General features: G+C 43.4%; 2 protein-coding genes across 2 annotated transcripts in view; one reads left to right on the top strand and one right to left on the bottom strand.

The window, feature by feature from the left end:
• Positions 1 to 660: 660 nt before the first annotated feature.
• Positions 661 to 5,116, bottom strand: brms1la (BRMS1 like transcriptional repressor a). Its single transcript, XM_071918975.2, has 9 exons — positions 5,006 to 5,116; positions 3,589 to 3,747; positions 2,525 to 2,615; positions 1,907 to 2,034; positions 1,736 to 1,815; positions 1,467 to 1,563; positions 1,128 to 1,217; positions 926 to 990; positions 661 to 790 (listed from the first exon to the last, which is right to left on the bottom strand). Exons 2-9 carry the CDS (start codon positions 3,725 to 3,727, stop codon positions 692 to 694), a joined length of 789 nt encoding a protein of 262 aa, XP_071775076.1. The 5' UTR covers positions 3,728 to 3,747; positions 5,006 to 5,116; the 3' UTR covers positions 661 to 691.
• A 458-nt stretch (positions 5,117 to 5,574) lies between these two features.
• ralgapa1 (Ral GTPase activating protein catalytic subunit alpha 1) overlaps positions 5,575 to 20,272 on the top strand; it is a 76,392-nt gene continuing 61,694 nt past the window's right edge. The window contains exons 1-17 of the mRNA XM_078289359.1: positions 5,575 to 5,931; positions 8,936 to 9,046; positions 9,189 to 9,238; positions 10,552 to 10,609; positions 11,087 to 11,130; positions 11,830 to 12,007; positions 12,155 to 12,270; positions 12,697 to 12,835; positions 13,633 to 13,841; positions 14,268 to 14,591; positions 15,618 to 15,797; positions 15,921 to 15,992; positions 16,163 to 16,311; positions 16,639 to 16,762; positions 17,215 to 17,361; positions 17,894 to 17,984; positions 18,279 to 18,443. Of these exons, the coding sequence (XP_078145485.1) occupies positions 5,826 to 5,931; positions 8,936 to 9,046; positions 9,189 to 9,238; positions 10,552 to 10,609; positions 11,087 to 11,130; positions 11,830 to 12,007; positions 12,155 to 12,270; positions 12,697 to 12,835; positions 13,633 to 13,841; positions 14,268 to 14,591; positions 15,618 to 15,797; positions 15,921 to 15,992; positions 16,163 to 16,311; positions 16,639 to 16,762; positions 17,215 to 17,361; positions 17,894 to 17,984; positions 18,279 to 18,443 (2,263 nt within the window). The 5' untranslated portion in view covers positions 5,575 to 5,825. The remainder of the gene's footprint in view (positions 5,932 to 8,935; positions 9,047 to 9,188; positions 9,239 to 10,551; positions 10,610 to 11,086; positions 11,131 to 11,829; positions 12,008 to 12,154; positions 12,271 to 12,696; positions 12,836 to 13,632; positions 13,842 to 14,267; positions 14,592 to 15,617; positions 15,798 to 15,920; positions 15,993 to 16,162; positions 16,312 to 16,638; positions 16,763 to 17,214; positions 17,362 to 17,893; positions 17,985 to 18,278; positions 18,444 to 20,272) is intronic.

Below are 20,272 nucleotides of genomic sequence, written 5' to 3'. Positions count from 1 at the left end.
CAGAGTGGGTGTCACTAGAATTAAGACGGAGGTTCCTCCTTTTTTACTCAACAGGAGTGTCGGTCTGTAAAACCTGCAGTGAAACCTGCCTCACTCTGCCTTAAAGAGAAGAACTTCATTAGTCTGGGTTTCAGGGTGTCCCATGATGGTCTAAATGCTGTTTCAGAGGCTTTTATACCCCGAATAGAATAAAAAAATCTGGAGGGTAACGTTGAATTTTCTGGCATGAAAGTGGATACTGAATAGCAGAATAACAGTTTTTCCCCAATGGTGTGTATCTCATTTTGGAATGAAACTCTTCATTTGTTCTGAGTGAGCAGAACCAAACCCTGGTACAGATATAAAAGCCATCGATAAACAACAGCATGAGGTTTCTCTTGTGTCGACGAGGACGACTAACGCTTCCACTCCTGTTTGTCCTCTGACGGGATTCCAACCCACGGGTCCTGTGTGCTTGTTGGCACTAGTGGCAGCTTACCGGGAGTGTAGAGGATTCTGGGAAGATTCAGAGACAGTTCTGCTGTGTGTGTGTGTGTGTTCCCACGCTTGCAGACGTGAATGCTGACGTCTGTGTTTACCCTGGCATGTCATATGTATGTGTGTGTGTGTGTGTGTGTGTTTGAGGTCCTTATGTATGTTCGAGTGAGAATCTGTGTGCCCGTGTGTGTGTGTGTGTGTGTGTGTGTGTGTCTCAGCAGTTGAGTATGGGTCTGTTTCTGTCTGGCCTGAATGGGAACACGGAGCTGTCAGAGTCGGCCCTCCCTCTGTGGGGACCCAGCGTAGCCACAGCCTGGAAGGTAGCGCACACACACACACACACACACACACCACAGTTAAGAGATATCAGACGACTGTTAAAAGACAGATCACACACACACTAATATTACAGAAGGATAAACACACATGGATGCACATCAACACACACCTTTCTGATGGCTGTCCAGTCCTCCAAGATGTCCAGGTCAGGGAGCATGTAGACTATATATGGGCGTGGGCGGGGTTAAGGACAGTGACTGACACACAAAGCAGGAAGGAATTAAAATCTGAATATGAAGCCACATATTCTATATTCTAGCATTTGAGAATTAGCAGTAATAGGAGCAGTAGTAGTAGTAATAGTAGGATATCAGACACCACTGATGGTCGTCTCTTCTTCTTGTCTGGACTGAAGGCATCTCTCCTCTTCTTCCTCCCTGACAACTCATCACTCCACAGCTCTGAGAGAGAGAGAGAGAGAGAGAGAGAGAGAGAGAGAGAGAGAGAGAGAGAGAGAGAGAGAGAGAGAGAGAGAGAGAGAGAGAGAGAGAGAGAGAGAGAGAGAGAGAGAGAGAGAGAGAGAGAGAGAGAGAGATTATAATGTTGTTTAGTATTCATTTATTGTAGTATAATGTTTTGCAGGGTTAGGGTTATGATGTGTTGTATTTTACTGTAGTGTTTTTACTGCTATGCGTGTGTGTGTGTGTTACCTGATGTAATATCTATGCTGTGTCTGTCTTCCTCCAGTCTTCTAATTTTCTCCTCCAGTTCGCTCTGTACCGTATCAAACAGCAGCAGCTTCTCACTCTGTAGACACACATACAAACACACACACACACAAACACACGTGTACATGCACATTTACACCATGGTCCAAGGACTCGAGAGACGTTAGATCAGGTCAGCGACACATCTTTGTAATACAGAAAGTAATTGGTTTCGTATAATTAAAAAGTGTGTGCGTGTGTGTGTGTCCGACCTCCCAATGCTGGCACGCCGCCTGGATCTCACACTCATACTTGTTCTTCACCGACTCTAGACACAACTCTCTGTAGATACCTGAAAGAAAGAGAGAGAGAGTGTGTGTGAGAAGGTGAGTGTGTGAGAGGGTATGAGTGTGTGTGCGAATGTGTGAGTGTGTGTGTAGTACCTGCCACCTTGGTGCGGACCTGCATGCTCTCCAGCAGTCCTGCCAGAGGCTCCAGGTATTCTGCCGCCCGGCCGGCCTCCACCTCTGTCAGCTTACTGTTCACCTGACTGACACGCTCCCGGTACAGCCTGCGCACACACACACACACACACGTATGTACTGAGAAGTGGATGCAACTAAGACTTTCCAATGCCTTTTCAATGATTTTCAATAACTTAAAATGAGGGTAGACAGAGATTCAGATAGACAGAGGCACTCTCACACTTATTCTCTCTTTCTCCCTTGCTCTCAGAGAGAGGAGGAAGAAGAAGACGAAGAAGAAGAATGATGAGGAGAAGGATAAGAAGAAGAAGGATAAGAAGGATGAGAAGGAGGATGAGAAGAGGAAGAATGAGAAGGATGAGGATGAGAAGAAGGATGAGGAGAAGAAGAAGAAGGATGAGGATGAGAAGGAGGATGAGAAGAAAAATAAGGAGGATGAGAAGAAGGTGGATGAAGATGAGAAGGAGATGAGGATGAGGAGAAGAAGGATTAGAAGAAGGATGAAGATTAGAAGAAGAAGAAGAAGAAGAAGAAGATGAGAAGAAGAAGAAGAAGAAGAAGAAGAAGAAGTCTTACTGGTCTTTGAGGTCGGTGAATTGTTTCTCCAGGTTGGACATTTCATCCAGACACTCCACCCTCCTCCGCTCACAGTCCTCTTCGTCCATTTCTGATACAGGGAAAAAAAAAAATCACACACACACACACACACACACACACATACACACATACACACACACACACGCACACACACACCTAGGCTAAGCATTACAAGGTTGAGTCATGATGGAAGCAGGAAGCAGCTCAGGACCCAACAGACGTTTACAGACGCTGCTCTGAATCTGTTTAAATCATATCTTGCCGATAAAAAAACCTTCTGTTGTGATTGGCGATGCCTCCTCTGCCCCGGTGCATCTCAAATATGGCGTTCCCAAGGCTCCATCCTAGGCCCCTTGTTTATTTCCATCTATATGCTCCCTCTGGGTGACATCATTGCTGACTCAGGTAACTCGTTCACCCTAAACAGCCTTAAGGATTGCCTGTCAGATATTAACTTCTGGATGTCCCAAAACCTCCTCCACCTGTATGACAATAAATCTGAGATTATGCTTTTTGCCTCGTAAATTTAGTTACATCTCGGACCTGTTGACCCCTTAAGCCTTTTTGCAATTGTCTTATTTCACTCACCTACTGTGTTTTTTATTGCTCTTAGTTTTATCATTCTGCCCCGTGCTTTTGCCTTATTTTATCACTTCTGTTTTACTTCCTTGTCTCTGCAAAGCACTTTGTTACTCTGTTATGAAAGGCTTTCATCAGACCCAAAAGTCACAGAGTTTACAACCCATAGGGGAACCATGTAATACTTCAACTGAAGTTAGAACATTAAAACCACCAAAACTGGAGTTGCGAGACTTTCACACAGCGATATGCAATATATAAATGAGAGGGACTATAGAGATATATGCAAGCGTGGGCAATGCATGAGACTCACAGAGTCACATTTTTGACAGCAACCACATTTTCTGAGAGAAACACACTCAAATAATGCTCCTCTTTATGGCGGCCATTTTTAAAAGCACTAGTCAAATGACTGCTCTTAGTGCTGATTAGAATAGGAAGTCTTCTGGTTCTGACTGTCTCACCGGAGCTGTCTCCGTCCTCGGACACGGAGGAGGTGTCGGAGTCCTCCTCCTCGGAGCTGGTGGCCTCCTGCTCCTGCTCCTCCACCTCCATCTCCTCCGCTGTGCTCTCCTTCTTCTCCCGGTCACGGTGCACCGGCATGGCGGCTAGCCGACTCCAGACTGTGGGAGTGGAGGGTAGAAAGAGAGGCGGTTTTAATCACAACATATGCATCTTAACATTTTTACCACATTACACATCAAAGACAATAAAAGCTAGACGATTTGAAAGCATGTTAAGACTTTTGATAACTATTATACACATATACATCATAAGCTTCCACTCATCCTTAACCTAACTCTGTGGTGTTGCATGTTAAAACCACAGAGACATGCAATCTGTAGTTCTGCTTTTACATCAGCGATGCTCGAATGATCCGCTTGGAAGCAGCTTGACGCATAATTATGACTTCGTATGCAAATGTGTTTTAGTTGAGGACTGACTTGACAGAAGAATCGGTGCAAGCCATCCTGCAAGTCTGTTCATCATGTAGGAATACTGATCAGAATACCAGTAGACTGTAGAAACCGAGCTTGATGAAGACTTAGCTTGTGTCCCTACCTAGACATTTTCATAAACAGTTGTTATCATTACTGCTTCTCTCTCCCTTTCTGCAAGTAGACTTTTTCTGATCTTTTTTCTTAGATTGCCATACTCGTTAAACAAACAGATCAAACTGCAATCAATATCAATAGCTGGCCTGATGCCACATTCCGTCCTGCATTCAAGTCACATGAATAGTTGTCGGAATGACTTGACAGTAGAAATTGGAGCCATCCTTCAAGTTGTTTGCTGAAATTTGTGGAGCAGTAAATATTATCATATTATTATTAATTTGGTTTAATTTGTTGTTTTACAACAGAGCCATGCCTAAAAAAAATGCACATTTTTTATTTCTTAAGGTGGGTCAACTTGGAAAATGATTTGGAAGTCCGTCTGGAAAATGGTTTAAAATGTCCATCCCTGACGAAAACTATAAACTGACTAAAAACTATAAAACTGTAAATACTTCATATGTACTTAATTTGCACAAGGTGTATAGGCTTGTGTAATAAAACATCTCGTCTTTGCTTGTTTGTTTTCTTTGTCGGTTTCATTTGTATTTTGTTTATTTTGTTGTTTTTTTAGTCCCCTGTTGGTATGGGGTTTTACTTGATCGCCTAAGTTGCATACTGTATGCAATTTTCAATTCATCGCAACTTCTCACATGTGTTCTCTTTGTTTTTCAATCATTTATGGGAAACTAATGAACAAATAGTAACAAACAACACCACTACAGGCTAACGTAGCATGTTAACAAGCCAGAGTAGCTAGCAAGTGTAGCACGATCTGCAACGAAAATAAATTAACTAGGAAGCTTAAAACTAAATCACGACTCACAAGTGAAGATGGGAAGGCGTCAGGCGTTTCGGGGAGAAGAAAATTATTTTTCAAAAGCCAAAAGAAGATTAAAGCGAATTCTTCCGTAGGTTGCAAAGCCACTCGTGTGTGTAAGCTAAGCTAAGAAAAAGCTAAAAACAAATCTCGGCAGGGCGCTCTTGTTTGTTTTGGGAGCTGTAGTTTTCTGTACGGTGCATTTCAACGTCATCGCAGGTCTAAAAAAACAGAAGTGAACCACGCTACCCAGAATTCACCGCTGCAGCTGGTAGAGGAGAAATCGAGCAAAACCTGTTGATGAAACATCAGCAAAGCTCGTGAACGATAAAAACGTTGAAGTTATCTAAATTGCACATTATTCAATGCACATATTAAATAGTTTCAATTATATTATCAAAGTCTGTTTATTTTTTATAATATATGGACGTTGAATTTCTCTGATATCCATTATTTTGTTTTCCCTCCTCCCTACTCCGCCATGATGTTTTCTGACTGAGCAGCGAAGCTAGCTAACCAGCTAGTTTAGCCTCCTGCCTGCTGACTGACTGTTTTGGAAGGGAGGTGCAATGGATGGATGCTTTGCCCCGCTACGTTTTACATAATATTTGTCTTTAAACAGAATGCACCCTCCCCAACAACTTTTACCCACTGATGTACTCATCGTTGTTCCCGAGAGCTGCTAATTTGCAGCGCAACGTTAATAAATGATAACGGCGTGGCGGTTTTTTGTTATAATTTGAAGATTAACGCTAGCTGAAGCTAGTCAGAGCTAGCTCCTCCTTGCTCTGTCTACCATCGCATTCGTGTGTCTCCTGCCTCAGGAATGTTCTCCAAAAAGCCTCATGGGGACGTTAAAAAATCAACACAGAAAGTGTTGGACCCCAAAAAGGACGTGCTGACGAGGCTCAAACATCTGAGAATAGTCATAGGTAAGTTAAAATCCTCGCTAAGCAGCTAGCGGGTTAGCCCCTACGTGCCGTTCTCTTGTATGCAGAGAATGTCACGCCAAGCTCCTTTCGAAAATCTGGTAATTTAATGTGTCCATGCTTATGGGCAAAGGTACAACACTTATATAACATGACTTCAGATCTTTTTAGCTTCGTTAGTATCCACTCATGGATTCGGCATACTTCCAGCCCACAAAGCAACACATATTTCAGTAAAATGTCAACTTTTCGAATTGATTCGCCCGCTAATCCCACACTCATCCTCCACCAAAACAAACAGTGACGGGCGTTAGTAAGCAGCGTGAAGCAATTCTTAAAGTTGAAATATTATTAAAATAAATACTACTGGGTGGATCAGATGTATGCCGAATTTACCAGTAGATACTAGCGATTCAGAAGAGATTTTAAAATTGCGTTTAACGAGGTGTTAATGTCTGCCAACAAGCAATGCCATTTAAATTGTCAGATTCTTGAATGGAGTTTGACGCGACGTTCTGTCCATACAAGAGAACGGAACGTATTGGGGCTACTAGCGTGTGAAATAATGTGTGGTGGGTGACGCTGCCTGTGTAAAGTTTTGGCCCGATAATGCTACAAACTGCGGGGATGCAGTTGTGATTTGTTAGGGAGCCCCTTAGTTAGACTGTTGTGATTTGTCTGGAGGCCCGTGTGTGTGTGTCTGTGGTGTGTGTGCCTCCGTGCTCGGGCAAAGGGACATGGTGAAGCTTTTGACAGTGTAGAAGTGTTGCAACGCACCGCTGACTACAGTGTTCTAAATGTGTGAGAGAATAGGGAGGGTGACAGGGTGATAAGGAAGAGTGTGTGTGTGCATGTGTGCGTTTTTCTCTCACTCGGTCACAGACACACACACTGACCAGAAAGGGAAACAGTCTCTACTATTTCCTCTCTATGTCCAGTACAGTAGCACAACTTCCTGTTTCTATTGTGAGAGCTACTAGGCTGTTTGTGTGTGTGTGTGTGTGTGTGTGAGAGAGAGAGAGAGAGAGAGAGAGAGAGAGAGTGTGTGTGTGTGAGAGACGGAGAGAGTGAGAGAGTGCTTCTTAGACAGGAGAGGGTGTGCCCCTTCTGTGTGCTCCATGGGGAATGTGAGGCCTTGATAACAATCACACACATGCGCGCACACGCACACACATCCACATACACACACTCAGAGTTGCATTGTTCATGAAGAAATAAGACCATACAGAGACAGATGAACAATAGGAGAAACCCACAGCTAAAACACTATGGTACATGAGTATCATTAGATGGGCAGCATTGATGGGCACTGATAACTAGAACAAGTGGACTAAATGTACCATGCAGTAAGTGTTATTATTGACGTCAGTGTTACCCAAGTAGACATCATCGTCACAAAAACGGAATTTATTAGAGCAATTTCCTTTTCCTGTAATAAAGGACTTCCAGTGACTGAAACAATGTGAACCTTAGCTGTTTCTTCCATTACAGAAACAAAGAGTTGCAACTCTTTGCTTCACATGTAGCCATACATCCAAAATACAAATAAATTTAGTATCATATTCCTAAGTGTGTCCAAATTGAGCAAGTCACAGTGTTTTTTCCACAAAGGTTTCCACTGTAATAAGATGGTCTATATTTGATCTGCGAACTCATCTGCATGATGGATTCGCAGCGCCCTTTGATGCAATCAGCCAAACCAAATGTGGAATTTGGGATGATTAAAATGGGTCCCCAAATAATTCAGAAGATATGAGCATCCAGTACTACTACCAAAATTATGTTGTCAAAGCCTTCCCAAGTCCCTGGACTGTGCAGAAGGACTGCATAATATGCTATGGGCTTTAGGGAAGTTGCTTCAAACCTCAGCTTAAGAGATAGCATGTAGAATCAGTTTTAGGTGACGAGAAAAATCCTTTTAAAAATGTCAGTCCCCAGAGGGAACGATAGAAAACCACTGAGCCAGGCCACTAAGACCTTACAAGGGCAACTACTATGGCATAGAACACAGACAGCCTCTGTGTATGAGGGTGTGTGTGTCCATCCGTGTGTGTATGTGTGTGTGTCTGGCAAAGTTCAGCCTTCGGTCTTCATATAAACAAACCCAGAGACAGAGACGCTATCACCAGAGGTTCTTCTGTGTGTGTGTGTGTGTGTACCTGCGTGCATGCTAGTGTGCGTCTATGTGTAGCCTAAGATAGTCCGACATGGTTGTGTTTTTCCTTTCTATTTTGGCCCTGGACTGCAGTGGTGGGTGAGGGTGTGTGTGTTTGTATGTTTTATCTCAAAGTGCGAGTCAGTGTGTCTCCTACCTAATGACAGGCAGTGGTGTTGAGAGAGAGATTCAGGCCAGAACACACAAAGGCAAACTTCCCATCCTTTAGAACAATGTATCTTAATCTGTGGCTGGAGACCCACACTGGGTCGTGGATCCGTTTTTGGGCGGGTCCTGACAAGACAATGAATATGTTTCAGAGATCCCAGATCCTATAGGGAGGTTACATTCCTCAAATTTGCTTCCTGTGCTGAAAAAGTTTGGAAATCCCTGGTGTAAAATCCTGCCTTTCTTTGTCTTTCTTTGAATCATCAAAGGATTTTGAGAGTTCTGTTTCACACAGGGAAACTCAGGCAATTTGATAATTTCTCTTAAGAATAAAGTTAAAACCAAGTCTGCTCAGCATGTTTGTTTGTTGCACCTTTGTGACTATAGAGATAGCGGTGAGGGGGATGTCCAAATTTCGTGAACATTTGATGTCTATGTTACTATATACAAAAAGGTACAGGCCCATGTTTAGAAACAGTGCTTCTACCATAATAAGTTCTTAATTTTAGTGCTACAGCCTGCGTTAGAATCAAAACTGGGGCAAAAATGGGGATGGACACAGAAGTAAACTTAATATTAACCTCCAACCACCTGTGTATGTGTGTGTGTGTGTTAGTTAATTAATTCTCAGCTCCCTATACTCTTTGGGGCTTATTTTTCTCCCCACTGTCTGTCATTCTCCAGAGAACGCAGAGCCCTCGGAGCTGAAGCAGTTCTTCGATCTGAACTACTCCCACATCTACTATGTCTTCTTTGAGAACTTTGTCACCATTGAGGTCAGCCTCAAGCAGAAAGGTAAGTTCTCATTGGCCGTCAAAGTCACAAATAAGGTGAGGTCTGGTTATCCTTAAACGGGAAGGGCAGGTATAAATCATGGCAACAACCTATAAAAGTGATAACATTACACTTCGCTCAAGCCAGTCTGTCTGTGTTACAGGTCATAAGTCTCAGAGGGAGGAGCTGGACTCGATCCTCTTCATCTTCGAGGTACAAAACTGTTTTTACTATGCAGATGTAAATTTACAATTTAATAACTTAGCTGACACTCTCATCCAAAGTGACTTACAGGTAGGGATCCAGTAGGGATGGGATGATATATTGAAATTCAATATATCGCAATACAAAAATGTGACAATACGTGTCGTGGGGCAGAAAAATGAATCATGATATTAGCTCCATTTTATTTTGCTGTAGTAATCACAAATGAGACGACTTGACCATCACAGTTTCACAAGCTCTCCATCTAAATTATATTATTTGCACTTTGTTATGACATTTTTAAATTGTTGTTTACATTCTAGCAAGCCAATGCCATTGCTAGAAAGATTTGTGGCTCATAAATAAACATAATTCTGCATGGTCAGACTTGGTCACAGAACTTTGATTACATGGTATCGTGGTTGTTATTATTTTTGAGCTGAATTGAGGGTTTTTTGTGGGTAAGGGTGGGAAGATTACATTTACTTGTGCCATTTTGTGCCCTCAAAACAATGAAACTGAATGCTGGATGCCAAATGGCTCCAGAAAAGAGCTCTGGCCTTATGCGAAACTAAATCACTGAGGTGTTTGTGATATTTCAGGGGCTCTAACTCTCTCTCGGTGGTCCTGGTCAGTATCACAACACCGGCTGGCATTGACCTCAGAGCGAGGCCGCCGGCATTTAGCAACACTCAGATCTGGGTGGTGCTTTAGAGTAGCTGGGATAAGATAGCTGCGTGCGCGTGTGTGTGTGAGACAGAGAGTGAGTGTTGTTGACCTCTTTTTGCCCCTACACCCTGCCCACATAACTCCATGTTAACAAACACTCCTCTTCAAATTCAGAGCTGGGCAAAACACTCCAGTATTCCAGTACAGTTTGAGTACTTGGAAAAACAATAGTGCACTTAATGTAGATTTTCCTTGTGAAGGATAAGTTGAAGTGTTCAGCAAAGTATATCAAGCGTACCTCAAGAAGGCCGAATACTTGTTACACTGTTTGTAGGGTTGAGTGTTATCCCAAAAATATTATAGCTCAATATTTCTTTTATGTTTGACTATTTAACAGTATTTTTTTCTACTGGATTTGATATCTCCAATGCAAATTACACTGTGACCTGATATGTTTTTGATGTCTTTGATTGTTTACAAGACTACTACAGTGTGCAATTTATCGAATTAAACAAAATGCTAACATTTTGTTGATGTTTGCTCAAAAGTGCAGCCCTTTGTGTTGATTTAGACCTGTATATCTTAAAAAGCACTATGCCATATTCATTTGTATTTATATTTTTGCCCAATTTCTCCAACCTTTTTCTCTCCAGAAAATCCTCCAGCTCCTACCAGAGAGAATCCAGAGCCGATGGCAGTTCCACAGCATCGGTAACCCACACACACACACAAAAACACACCTCTCTGTGACACGCGTTACAGCTGATGTCCGTCTCATACTTGTGTGCATCTGATTAGATGGTGTATTGTTGGATCAGGTTAAGCCAGTTTCAGACCGTACAGACGCTCATATTTCATCTAACGGCAGAGAACAACCAGCACCAAAACTGTAAAATGAAGAATGCACAACACAAGTCGCTGCACCTTGCATGCATTCTTCATCAGTTGTCATTAAGTTGTTACTGTTCCTTAGTGTCAGCTACTGTGTGCGATATTTCATGCTGTCTGAAGACAAAAACAAATAATATTCAGATGCATCAACTAATGGTCATACAAGCACAGCAGCAGCCTTATACATGGGAGAAACCCAGCTGTTAATATATTCAGACCTGGCTTCCCTTTAAGTGTATTTACAGTATGTTATAGTTCTGCATGACCAGACTGACATGTCTTTGTGTTCTTTCTTAGGGCTGATCCTCAAGAAGCTGTTGCACACCGGGAACTCTCTGAAGGTACTGCTGTGGTTGGTTGTTCACGTGGCATCGACCTGTCAATCATAGCCCCTAGACCCCCCCCCCCCCCCCCCCCCCCGCTGTCCTGCCTGGATGTTCATTTACTCACCCTGAAGCAGTACAGCTTCTAAGAAACACAGTCTCTATGCAGCTTTCCTCTCATCACCTTCTCTTTTCTCCACTTTTCTTCTCTCCCTGTTCTTCTTTTCGCTTCGCTTCTCGTCCCTCCTCTTTTCTCATTTCCTCCACTCATAAGTCATTCATTAACTCATTCAATCACTCTTTTGACCACTCTTTTATGCTTTACCTTCATGCTTCTTGCCCTGGTTTTATATTTCCTATCTTGCTTTTATTGCTTTTGCTGTCGATTTTATGTTATTTTTTTGTGTTGTTAAATGTGCTACATATAGCATTTTAACACCAATAAATCAATTAGTGTGTTAATTTTGAGACATTAGTATAATTACTGTAAACAAACGAGACCTTCAGTGATAAGATTGTCAGCCTATACCAGCCTCTACACTGCATTTTACATTATCATTCTTCTTGTTCTTCAAAACAAACTGAGCGATACTAAGGAGGACGAATGGGGGACAAGCAGCAACATCTTCTCTGAGACCGGAAGGAACAGGGTTTATGGGAAATGCGGTCTTGACAAACACCAACCTCTCTCCTCTTCCTCTCTCCTCCATGCTGCAGATCCGTCGCGAAGGCGTGCGCCTGTTCCTGCTGTGGATGCAGGCGCTGCAGAGCAACGCGGAGCGCGAGCAGCTCTGCATGTTCGCCTGCCTGATCCCCGGCTTCCCGGCTCCGCTGTGCCACGGGACGCCCCGCACCCTGGACACTCTGATCAACCCACTGCTGAGTTTAACAGAGAGTTAGTAGACACACACACACACCAGAGTAGGGTTAGACTAATACACAGGGTCGATATTGCACTATAGGTCACTTTCTATCACACAATACTTTTGAATATTTATAGCAATATTAACATTGCAACTCCCCACTTCTTCCCCCCCTACAGCTCAGGTGACCCCAGAGGAGATCACCCCGTTGGTTCCTCCCCAGTCAGGTGACAAAAACCAGGAAGACCTCACCGCCTACTTCCTTGAAGCGTTGCTCAAATACATGGTAAACCAGGTATTAGCCATATCCCTTACTAACACATCTAACACATCAAAATTATATGGTAAAAAAAATCATGTTCTGATCCCTTTCTAATGCCACTAATTCTTAAAGTACGCAAGAAACCAGGTATTGGATCTATTGCCTACTGACATTAACACACAAGTATTAGTCTGATCCCTTACCAATACCACTAACGCTTAAAAAACATGCTAAACCAGGTATTAAATGATCCCTTATTAACACATGCTGACTTACTGCTTGTATTGCCTCTGCTTGCCGCTGTCTCACACACAAACACACACAGCGCTGATATCTGCATATTACTCATTCTTTCCTAAAACAATGGCGCTCTTCTCCACTCGACCCTATTTTGTGTGCGTAATGTTTTATAACACAAGCTTTTGTATGTGTGTGTGTGTGTGTGTGTGTGTCCACCAGGCCAAGTCTCTAGAGTGGCGTTGTAAAGAGAACCATGAACGTGGCTTCAACTTCCTCTTTGGTCACTTCAGGAAGTTTTACCTTCCCCACATCTTTCCCAACTTCGCAATGGAAACCAGCCTGTACAGCCCGATACTGGGTCAGTAGAGTTTAATGACTAAGAGATGGTTTGACTGGTATGGGCTTTGAATGCCAATACCGCTGTTTTTAATATTTATTTATTTGTTCATCCATTTATTTATTGGATTAACGCTGTTGATAACCAATATTTTGTGCTGATACATTTTCATTCCAAAAAATTACAAGCATTTACTGTTTCCCCCGGTATTGTATTCTTGTTAGCGTCTGAAGCCCCTGGCCAATATATGAGGCCAATACTTGCCTTCTGACATGATGGATATGATGCAGTTTAATTGATTGCATATTTATTGAAAATTTCAATCAATGCCACACCGGTTGTCTCTGGGAAGCCCTTAACCTGAAGTGATTCTAATGTAACATTTTGATCAGATTCCACACAATGCATCATTATGTCTTTATTATTATCTTTAAGGGTGCATGACTCAAATTACAAGAATTCAGCTGCTCTTCGGGAACAATTTGACAAAGCTTTAACATTTAGACCAATGCGTTTCAGCTGCGTTCCTCTTCATTCCTTTATTATTATTATTTTTAAAGTTTTTACTATTTTCGGAGAGTTTCAGAGTCCCATGTAGGAATAAAATTCTGGGGGAAACACTTAATACCTATACTTTTGGGGATTTTCTTAGGCATGAAAACAGTCCAAATTAAAGCTGTTGAATATCAGCTGTCAGCACCTTCAATCCAAAAACATCGGCATTTGTATCTGAAACATATCAACTGAACCCTATTTGTGATGTTCTGTTGTTATCACCATACCCTACGGTAACTGAGATGTTCCCTGCTTCCCTGCAGATGTGCCTCCCATGCGGCCTAAGCCCTACTACAGCATCGTGCGCAGGGAGCAGGACAGCGGCGAGACGCTCTACTGCACCAAGGAGAGCTTCCTGCAGGCCCGGGTCATCTTCATCCGCTGGCTGGTCTCCTTCTGGCTGGAGCCGCGAGCCAACACACACACGCAAATCCCTGGAACAGAAGGCGAAAACGTCCCCAAGAACATACAGGTAACACACACACACACACACACACACACACACACACACACACACACACACACACCTGACACAGAAGGAGAGTGTGTGCCAAATAGTAGCGTTACCAGAAAGTTCCTCAAACCTCTTTCCTTATACTGTATTTGGGAGCAGTGGTAGCCTAGATTAGGTAGCTTAGAATAGGTTATGTATGTATTCCATTGTGGGTATATAAGGCTAAAGTCTGTCTCTAAGCGTCAACTACGACATTAGAGTGACTATTAACTATCAACACCAGCATCACAGCATAGTGCATCACAGTACCTGAAATAGATATAAAACAAAAGTTTACTCTGGCACACTGCCCAGATATACAGTATACGGGAAACAGTGTTTTCTCTGTCTTATTCCTTTTTTCCCCACTCTACATTTCTATATAACCCGTGTGTTCTCCCCCAGCGAGCAGCAGCCGGGCTGGCGGCTCGTTCCGCAGGCAGCTCGGACGACAGCGGCGGAGGCGGGATCCGATCCGACAACCACCTGGACGGGGGCGGGGGCTCGTCGGGGCCCTGCGGGGGCGTCGGGGGGTTGTCTGGCGGTCCGGGGATCGGAGGCGAGGGCGAGCAGAGCCACTCCAACACGTCGACGCTGACGGAGAGGGAACCCAGCTCCTCCTCGCTCTGCTCCATGGACGAAGAGCAGCTGACCGACATGGAGGTGGTCAGGAGAGTGCTGACCAGCACCAGGACCAACGTCAACTTCATCACAGAGATCTTCAGACAGGTGAAGGAGAATAAAGGCGATTTACACACACAAACCACTTCAATCACTGAGGTCTTCAGAGAGGTGGAGAATAAACTGTATTCAGTGTTCAAGGGCAAGAAATGCTTCCCTGTAACCAATAGGCGTGTGTATATACGTAAAAGCATAGAGAAGCAAAACACAGGGATTGAGAAGAAGAAAAAACTACTCCCGTTCTTGTTAATATGCATCTTTATGCCCCCCATAATGGAGATGGTGAGGAGGAAACTTGTGACATGTGTGACAGCTTTTATATGTGTTTATTTTTCAATTATGATCTAAAAGTGTAGGCTAAATATATCTTATTTACTAAGTATCCGTTATGTAGTTTCTGGTCCTAAAGATATAATGGAAAATATTGCCGCCAAAGACACTCACTCACTCTAGCAAAACCAGCTCCATTCCAAAAATGAGTGAGGACCACTGGTGTAAAAAATTTTTACCAATACACAGGATCCGATGTAACCATCCCTTGTGCCATTTACTCACTGCAGGTCTGGGTAAGGGCATCAGCTAAATGCCTAAAATGTAATATAACAAGGGTGAGTGCCAGTGTAGACACTTGTTAGAGGAAAGGCCGGAGTGGGTGCAAGCATCAAGATAAGATTAAATTTCATAGTCACAATGAAATCGCATTTTGAGAGCATCTTCCTTCCCTATTTTGACATATATCCTGTTGAAACAGGTTATTGGGGCGGGACAAAACGTGGGGAGAGATACACTGTTTTCCAGGAAGTAAAAGCAATGGGATTTTGATATAAAAAGACAAGACACAAATTTTGTAATGTATTAAATAGGTAAATAAGTCACTTTTCATTTCATGGAAACTGGGGAAACTGGGTTGTTTCAGCAGCAAATAGTAATAGGATACAGCAAAGAAAAACAGAATGTAAATAAGAATATAGCAAAGGGGGGGCTGTAAAATATAAAGCACATGTAGCGTTTATCTTCCAGCTGTTCCTCAGTTCTATATATTAATGGATATTTGTCTATCTGTGCCCCCTATAGGCCTTTCTCCTTCCCATGTGTGAAGCGGCGGCGATGCGCAAAGTGGTGCGTGTTTACCAGGAGTGGATCTCCATGGAGGACAAGCCGGTGTTCATGAAGGAGCCGGAGGAGGGCCCCTATCCCATCGCCACAGCCAACAGTCTGGACTCAGGCTCTCAGCACGGAGACAAGGAGGACGAGGTGAGGGGGCACGAGCTGAAGTATTTGAGACATTTTCATGACGTTTCACAATATGCATCACAGTATTTTTCTCTTTAAAAAAATAAAATTGCCTTTTTCGTGTGTGTTTGTGTTTGTTTTCAGGGAATGAACAAGGTGATTGACAGTGAGATGCTGGAGTACAGTGTTCATGCTGGAGTCCAAACTACACTACAGGTATGGTTTGCACACACACACTTAGATTCTCTGGCTCTTATTTCTGTTCTTCCTCATCCTCTTCCTCCTGGCTGTCCTCCGGAATAGTTAAAGCCATCAGGTTTTAAAAAAAACAATTTGGTGGACCCAGTTTAATCCTCCCGCGACCCATCTTCGGGTCTCCTCTCCAGGTATTTATCACCCACTCCTCCAACGTCTTCCTGTTGGAGCCGGCCAACGACGTCAAGATCCTTCTAGAAGAGCACGTGGACATGTGCAAACGAGTCCTCAACATCTACCGCAGCCTCGTCATGCACGAGACCATGGACCAGAAAACATGGTAAAACACCAGCTAAATACACACCAGCGTTGTCATGTTACATACTAAATACACATTCATCCAGTCTTTTTGGTAAGCCAGTGGACAAAACTGAACTGAACACACAATTAAACTGGGACGTGAAATGAGAGACTGAGGACCAAAAAAATATCACTTTTATTTTCATTTTTTAACTATATTCTGATCGCATGCTTCACACATTTGCTCTGTTCTATTTGCTTGTTCTATTGAAATAAAGCTTCTGTTACCTCTTGCTTGCTTTCAGGGGCTGAAGAAGAAGAGCTGGTTTCTGCGGAAACTCAAATGTGTGCCTGTGTTTGTTTGCAGGGAGCAGATCCTACTGGTTCTGCTGAGGGTGACGGAGTCGGTGATGAAAAGACCTCCATCCATCATGCCTCAGGGCAAGAAGAACCACACACTGTCTGGCAGACTGGCTGGAGCTATCTTCCAGGTACATTACTATTACTATAACACTTTAAATGTTGTGATTTCCTGAGAAATTAGCCCTCTTTATTCTGATACAGTTGAGGAAACATTCCAACAAAGTACAGTATTCTGTACAGGCACACAGTACATTCATGGTGATGATGTATTAACGAGCAGCTTATTGAATATTATCTCGGGTTGTCTGGCTCCCAAGTTAATCAGCTGCCTTCATCTCTTCTGTGGAGAATACAATAAAGTTATTTCATTTCATAATAATGCAACTTTTTTACTTCCATTTTGTCTTTACTTCTCAATAAAGAACAGACATGATTTGTAGAAACAGATTTCCTGCACACTGTGGTGAAGTTTGATAGTGTCCAGGTATAGAGGAGTGAAGTGTTTCATCCTGACTGACCTGAATTCAACCGTTTCTAACACGGCTTTTTCTTCTCTTGTCGTCTCCCTCTTTCCGTCCAGACGCTGATAGTGGCCTGGATCAAGGGGAACCTAAACGTTTACATCAGCAGGGAGCTGTGGGACGACCTCCTCTCCGTCCTCTCCTCCCTGACCTGCTGGGAGGAGCTGGTCACCGAGTGGTCGCTCACCATGGAGACCCTCACCAAGGTAATGGAAGACACTGTAGTTATTAAATTAGCACGTAGGCATCCCTATTCCTCATGTAGACATTCTGGATCACATTTACACCTGACAATAAAATGTGTCTCTGCATACACATTAAAATCAGATTTCTTGTCGCTTTGCCAAAACGCTGATCACGGCTCATGTAATTTCCTCTTGTAATACTGACATCCTTTAAAATTGACAGTAAATGCTTTGTCTTGCTTGTTCCCCATCCACAACTATCTTGACAATCCAGTTTTGACAAGGATGTTACTGTCTGAACTGTCTGTTTGTTTGTTTGTTTGTTTGTTTATCTGTGTTAGAGCCAGTCAAAGTTTATTTCAGTTTCTGTAGTTGCTATATGTGGATTGGAGACACTTTTTTGACATGATTTACACCTGAATTTGATGCATTTTTGCTCCGTCATCATGCATATGGCTGCTGTGGGTGCCAAATCAAATCAAACCATCATCATAAGCATTATAGTAATATGGGGATGAAGGTTAAAGCAGCGTGTCTGTCTGTCGTGTCTTAGGTGCTGGCCAGGAACCTGTACAGTGTTGATCTGAACGAGCTGCCTCTGGACAAACTCAGCGAACAGAAACAGAAGAAGCACAAAGGAAAAGGTCGGTCACTCACTCACTTCACAGCGTCATAATATTTACCCCAGCGGAATAAGACCCGCAAATATTCCTCCTGCCGGATCTGAAACCGACACAATTGTTTATGAAAGCATGGAGCCTGGAACCAAATTTTCAAAACCCGCCCTCAAAAAGACACACAACTACAACATCATAATCTTTAGTTTGATATTTATTGTGCAGTTGCAGTGCAGACATTCCAATGAAAGTGCATTGACAAATAATTGCAATTTCTCTCTCTCTCTCTCTCTCCTCCCTCCCTCCATCCTTCCACACCAGGTATAGGTTCAGAGGGCCAGCGTCAGTGTGTGGATCGTTCCTTCTCTAAAGGCTGGAGCAGGGACCAGCCGGGCCAGGCGGCGGCCATGAGGCAGCGCAGCGCCACCACCGCCGGCTCGCCGGGCATCGAGAAGGCCAGGAGCATAGTCCGCCAGAAGACTGTTGGTCAGTATCTGTATTCCTGGATGTTTGTCCTCCTCCTGTGTGTGTGTGTGTGTGTGTGTGTGTGTGTGTGTGTGTGTGTGTATCACATTTAAAGCCCTAATCTAGAATTTATTTTGCTACAAGAATGTAGTTAAATTCACATTCATAGTAGAGGCAGCCAGATTGATCTGTGTATATTATAAGTTGGCTGGCGTGCATGTGTGTGTTGGTGTGTGTGTGTGTGGTTTGGAAGGGAGGGCTAGCCAGCTGTCTCTCCTCAGAGTCCTGTGGACGCCTCCTCTTTCTTCTCTCTTCCTCCTCCTCTTCCTCTCTCCTCCTGCCTGTCTGTCTATCAGGAAGTTGTGCTATATGCTGACTGTCACTCCTCCTCTTCATCCTCAGTAGAACCTTGTTTATCCGAAGCCTTCATCAACTGACATTGTTCGTGTGAATTTAATCTTCACCGCAGTGTATTGAAATTGCAGACTAAAACTTAAGTTATTTCTTATTACTTCCAGGGAGCAGTAATTCATCACATTACTTGTTACATTACTTTCCCCTTACAACCCCAAAATTGGCTATCGCATCCTCATACCTTTTTAAAAATCGGGGATGTAGTTATGGGATGTAGGGATGTTATTACTGAAATTGAAGTAATAATTGGTACAATACTAAACTAAACTACAGTTAAAACAAAGCAGTTGCAAGCTACAACACACAATTAATCAAATGTATTTTGTTCATCTCTCTTACCACTTGATGTTTGGCTTAATTTAGCCGACTAACTGGTGCTAGTAAATGAGGTTCTGCTCTATTTGTGAAGGTGATGATACATGGGTAACCTTCTGACGCAATGAGATAGACAGTGACAAAATTATTGTGGATTTCATAGTGGGCTGTAAGGAACAACGGTATCAAGAAGGAATGCTGTTGGCAGGATGTCTGTATGTCCTGAAAAAGTCTGAAATGTCTGTAAACTAAAGAGACCATTGCCGAGAAGAACTTGAACTAGTGTGAAAAAAGTCTTAAATTTACCTTGATCAAACTTGCAGACACCCTGTTTTCCTGCAACACTGTCTATCTGCTGAGCCTTAAAAGGCAGCCTGTGTATCGCGGCCTTATGAGGAGACTTGAGCTGTACTGTTAGCCAAGCTGTCACTAGCCTCTCACTGTCTCACTGTCTTTCCTCCAGACCTAACCCTGTCTCACTCCTCCTCCACTCCCCCTGCCTTTAACCTTCTCTCTCCTCTCCCCGTCGCCCCTTTCCTCTCTTTTCCCATCCCTTCTTCCACTCGCTCTCCCGATCCTTTCCCGCGCGGTCCTCTCTTCCGCCTTTCTATTCCCACATTTCTTGTCTTTCTCCCTGAGCTATCTTTCTATAATTTCAATTGTGTCACATTTTTTTTTTGCCCGCTCCTTGTTTTTCTCTCTGTTCATCCCCAACACTTCCTCTTCCATTTTATGCAACATTTTCTTGTCTTTCTTTCTCTCTTCACTATCTTTCTATTCTTTTTCTCTCTCCCTGTGGACTATCTCTCCTTTGTCTTTTCTGGTCTGCCTATTGACCTCTCTGTCCTTTCTTTTTTGTCTCCATCTCTCTTTTCCTTCCTCACGCACACTTCATCCTTCCTTCTTCCATCACCTCTCCCTCCTTTCCTTTCCTTCGTTCCCTTCCTCGCTTTCCTCCTCCTCCTCCCTCGCACTCTCGCCCCCTCTTCTTCCGTTTCTCTCCCTCTTCTTTCTATCTCTGTCTTCCCCCCTCCCCAGCCCTGCGTAGCTGTTCTACGGGGGACTCTCTGCTGTCCTCAGCCTTTATCCGCAGTGCTAAGAGTGCTCCTGCTCTGGCTCCG

Source organism: Centroberyx gerrardi, chromosome 17, assembly GCF_048128805.1.
Source record: "Centroberyx gerrardi isolate f3 chromosome 17, fCenGer3.hap1.cur.20231027, whole genome shotgun sequence".
In the NCBI taxonomy this organism is placed as follows: domain Eukaryota; kingdom Metazoa; phylum Chordata; class Actinopteri; order Beryciformes; family Berycidae; genus Centroberyx; species Centroberyx gerrardi.
The sequence above is the reverse complement of the archived record's forward strand: the minus strand, read 5'-3'. Positions and strand labels throughout refer to the sequence as shown.

Bases quoted from the DNA above. Each gene is read 5' to 3' on its own strand.
- brms1la (XM_071918975.2), bottom strand. From the start codon at position 3,727: ATGCCGGTGCACCGTGACCGGGAGAAGAAGGAGAGCACAGCGGAGGAG. The intron at 1,564-1,735 runs GTCGGACACACA...GTGTGTCTACAG, and splicing joins CGGCGTGCCAGCATTGGGAG to AGTGAGAAGCTGCTGCTGTT. The intron at 991-1,127 runs ATATCCTACTAT...AACCCCGCCCAC, and splicing joins ACGACCATCAGTGGTGTCTG to GCCCATATATAGTCTACATG.